The sequence below is a fragment of the Pyxicephalus adspersus genome, chromosome 10 (assembly GCF_032062135.1).
Source record: "Pyxicephalus adspersus chromosome 10, UCB_Pads_2.0, whole genome shotgun sequence".
NCBI classification, from domain to species: domain Eukaryota; kingdom Metazoa; phylum Chordata; class Amphibia; order Anura; family Pyxicephalidae; genus Pyxicephalus; species Pyxicephalus adspersus.
The window spans coordinates 637,305-641,381 of record NC_092867.1 but is presented as its reverse complement, the minus strand read 5'-3'; the positions used below and the strand labels follow the sequence as shown (position 1 = coordinate 641,381).

The 4,077-nt window shown below is 51.7% G+C and overlaps 1 protein-coding gene across 1 annotated transcript in view; it reads right to left on the bottom strand.

The window, feature by feature from the left end:
- The window catches only part of HSPA12A (heat shock protein family A (Hsp70) member 12A), a gene marked incomplete at its 5' end in the record, with an annotated part of 16,600 nt that overhangs the window by 3,833 nt on the left and 8,690 nt on the right, over positions 1-4,077 (bottom strand). Inside the window, 3 exon segments of the mRNA XM_072424752.1 lie at positions 983-1,241; positions 1,850-2,188; positions 3,732-3,882. Of these exon segments, the coding sequence (XP_072280853.1) occupies positions 983-1,241; positions 1,850-2,188; positions 3,732-3,882 (749 nt within the window).

The following is a 4,077-nucleotide window of genomic DNA, read 5'->3' as shown; positions in this document are numbered from 1 at the left end:
GGCTCCTATAGTATATCTGCCCCCCCATGGCCATTGCCAGGTTCCTATAGTATATCTACCCCCCATGGGCACTGCCAGGCTCCTATAGTATATCTACCCCCCATGGGCACTGCCAGGCTCCTATAGTATATCTGCCCCCCATGGGCATTGCCAGGCTCTTATAGTATATCTGCCCCCCCATGGGCATTGCCAGGCTCTTATAGTATATCTACCCCCCCCATGGGCACTACCAGGCTCCTATAGTATATCTGCCCCCCATGGGCATTGCCAGTCTCTTATAGTATATCTGCCCCCCCATGGGCACTGACAGGCTCTTTTAGTATATCTCCCCCCCATGGGCACTGCCAGGCTCTCATAGTATATCTGCCCCCCTATGGGCACTGCCAGGCTCTTATAGAATATCTGCCCCCCCCCCATGGGGACTGCCAGGCTCTCATAGTATATCTGCCCCTCCCCCCATGGGCACTGCCAGCCTCTCATGATATCTGCCCCCCCATGGGCACTGCCAGGCTCTCATAGTATATCTGCCCCCCCATGGGCACTGCCAGGCTCTCATAGCATATCTGCCCCCCCATGGGCACTGCCAGGCTCTTATAGCATATCTGCCCCCCATGGGCACTGCCAGGCTCCTATAGTATATCTGCCCCCCCCATGGGCACTGCCAGGCTCCTATAGTATATCTGCCCCCCCATGGGCACTGCCAGGCTCCTATAGTATATCTGCCCCCCCCGTGGGCACTGCCAGGCTCCTATAGTATATCTGCCCCCCCATGGGCACTGCCAGGCTCTCATAGTATATCTGCCCCCCCTATGGGCACTGTCAGGCTCTCATAGCATATCTGCCCCCCCATGGGCACTGCCAGGCTCTTATAGCATATCTGCCCCCCCCATGGGCACTGCCAGGCTCTCGTAGTATATCTGCCCCCCCCCATGGGCACTGCCAGGCTCTCGTAGTATATCTGCCCCTCCCCCCATGTACTCACTTGCTCTTGCGCAGTGCATGCTCCACGCTGTGGCCCCGGAATTTCTTGTAATAATCGATGAATGAGAAGGGCAGGGTGATGTTCAGCGGGTTGCTTCTCTCCGGGGCGGCGGCTCTTTTTCGCGACTCGAAGGCGATCATCAGATCCACCCAGGCGGCCGGGCGCTTCACCTTAAACTGATCGATGAAATCGTCTCCAAATATTTTACACAGAAGCTTCTCAAACTCGTAATCCACCCCGAGAGATCCGTACGGTCCCCCTGAGAGAGGAGATTCACCGCGAGTCAATATTCTGTTCACCGGGACCCAAAATACACCTGGCTCATCAGGAACTCAGCACAGCCCCCATAATCACCATGTTAATGGTGTGACAATGTGAGACAAAAATATGGTGACCCAAACCCAGGGGCCCTTTTTTCGGGAATGGGCAACATCGATCTGCCACAGACACACAGACACAAGTGGTTTCAGCGCCATGGCTAGTACCGTGCCCTCTTCTTATTTTAGGACTACACCCCTGCCCAAACCTGGCCCACTCCTAAACATCCGCTGCCTGGCACCTTACCCACACCTGGCCAGGACCTTACCTACCTATCTGACCAACCCCCCAAATTACACCTGGCCCAAACTGAACCAACACCCTACTTACAGCTGGCCAATAAATTACAAACTGAGACAATGACAAGGAGACCCAAACCTGGGCCACACCTGAGCCTGCAATGGAGCTCACACATTCAGGTAATTCAGGAATGACGTCTGTTCATATTTCATTTCCGAATTGTTATTTCTCCCTGACAAAAATGACTAAAGCCAAAATATGGGGGAGGAAAATGTACGGATGGAGTCCTGCCACAAGGTTCAGGTCAGCAGGAAGTCAATGCAGCCTTCCAACCTACACCTGGACCACACCTGGTATACACCTGGGCCACACCAACCAACACCTGGATCACGTTAACCAACACCTGGATCACATTAACCGACACCTTGACCACACCTGAGCCGGCACTGTAGCTCACACAACATTTCGGGCAGGGGTTCTGGAGTCCGTTCCAACCTGCAGGTCCATTGAGGCTGATTGGTGACAATGATGTTCCCCACAAATATTGAGTTATGATTTTACCTTCCTCCAGCTCCGCCCATAACTCTCCAATCACATTCTCCACCATAAAAATTCGGCTCTGACGGTTCCTCCGTGTGTGATCCTTGGCTGTACACAAAAGAACAAAAAATCATTTCCATTATTCTATGTTTTACAATATCAGATTACAGAACACTTTTCACTAATTGCATTTTCCTCAATGGGAAGAAATATGACACTGTCTGAGGACCCTTCCCAGAATACATGGACCAGACCATGTGACCCCTGCCAAGGCACCGGAGACTGAACTGAAACACAATTTAGCATTCTGGAATCTGATGCCTGTCAGTAAAATATAATTTCCAGATAACTGTACAATAGGAATCTGTAATCTGTCTCCTAGCACTGAGAGATTTTTATCTTTACAGACTTTCAGTAAATATCACCTGGTGAATCTTCACATTGATACAATGTAACCATTCACAATTATTCTATGTGGACAGCAGGTGGCGCTCTGCACCCACTGGTGAGACAGCCAGCTCTGTGCCTTGATTGGTGGAAGCTCCTTGGGGGATGGAGGGGATTTCACTATCAGGGTGAATAGAAATATAAAAAACTCTTCTAGCTCTGCTCCCCCCTGCTGTCTCTTCCCACATATCACCAGCTGGGGGCGCCACAATGATCACAGCCTGTCAGGTGCAATCACCACGAGGTGACACATGGAACTCAGCACGCTCCATATGTACCGGCCAATCACTCCACACATTCCTTGGGGCCAATTATTGTGTGTAAACCCCGGCCCTGCCTATACATGGAGCCTTCATCTATCCTGGTCCCTTATTGGATGATAACGTGGCGCGGGAGGAGCAGAGGAACCCCAACATTACCAGAGTCATGTGATCACCAGCACTGCCAGTGATCACCGGCACTGACACTGTGATTACCGGCACTGAAACTGTGATCACCGGCACTGACATTGTGATCACCGGCACTGACACTGTGATCACCGGCACTGACACTGTGATCTCCGGCACTGACATTGTGATCACCGGCACTGGCACTGTGATCACCGGCACTGGCACTGTGATCACCGGCACAGACACTGTGATCACCGGCACTGACATTGTGATCACCAGCGCTGACAGTGATCACCGGCACTGACATTGTGATCACCGGCACTGACACTGTGATCACCGGCACTGACATTGTGATCACCGGCACAGACACTGTGATTACCGGCACTGACATTGTGATCACTGGCACTGACATTGTGATCATCGGCACTGACATAGTGATCTCCGGCACTGACATTGTGATCTCCGGCACTGACATTGTGATCACTGGCACTGACATTGTGATCACTGGCACTGGCACTGTGATCACCGGCACTGACATCAGGGATTGACCAACACGTCCAATCTATCTACATTATCCTGAAATTGTTTTCTTATGATCAGTCAGCTGCTGACAGATTTAGGTCAAATGGTGAGGAAAAAGGAAAAGCAAAATGTTCGGTGACCCTGGGCTGTTTGAGAGGGGTAAAGGAGGCAATTGTTATTGCCCCAGGGGGTAAGTGCTGGGGCAGATTCGGCTCTTTAGGTTGCAGACTTCCCTATACATGGAATCGGTTATTGCCCGGTGGGTGTGGATGTGACCGTGGTCCCGTACTGACCTGGATCGGTAGGGCTGACCCCATTGATGGCGGCCTTGTTGCTGAGGTCGATCATCTGGTGGAGGCGCAGTTTGCGGCAGTAGATGGAGGCCGCCTCAGGTTCTAGCGCAATGATCAGCTGCTCCGGGGTATCAGGAGATGCCAGTCCTGCCTGTAAATGGAGAGAACAATTAGAGCCATGGGGCATGATGGAATCACATGGGATGTGTGTGCTGTAATATCTGTCATAACCTCTAGGTGGGGTATGGGGGCCACCATGTCTGACCTCCTTGTGAAATACCAACCGCCTGGCTATCATTGGCTCCAACACATGAAAGTAAAGGTGAACATTACTAATAATGAAATG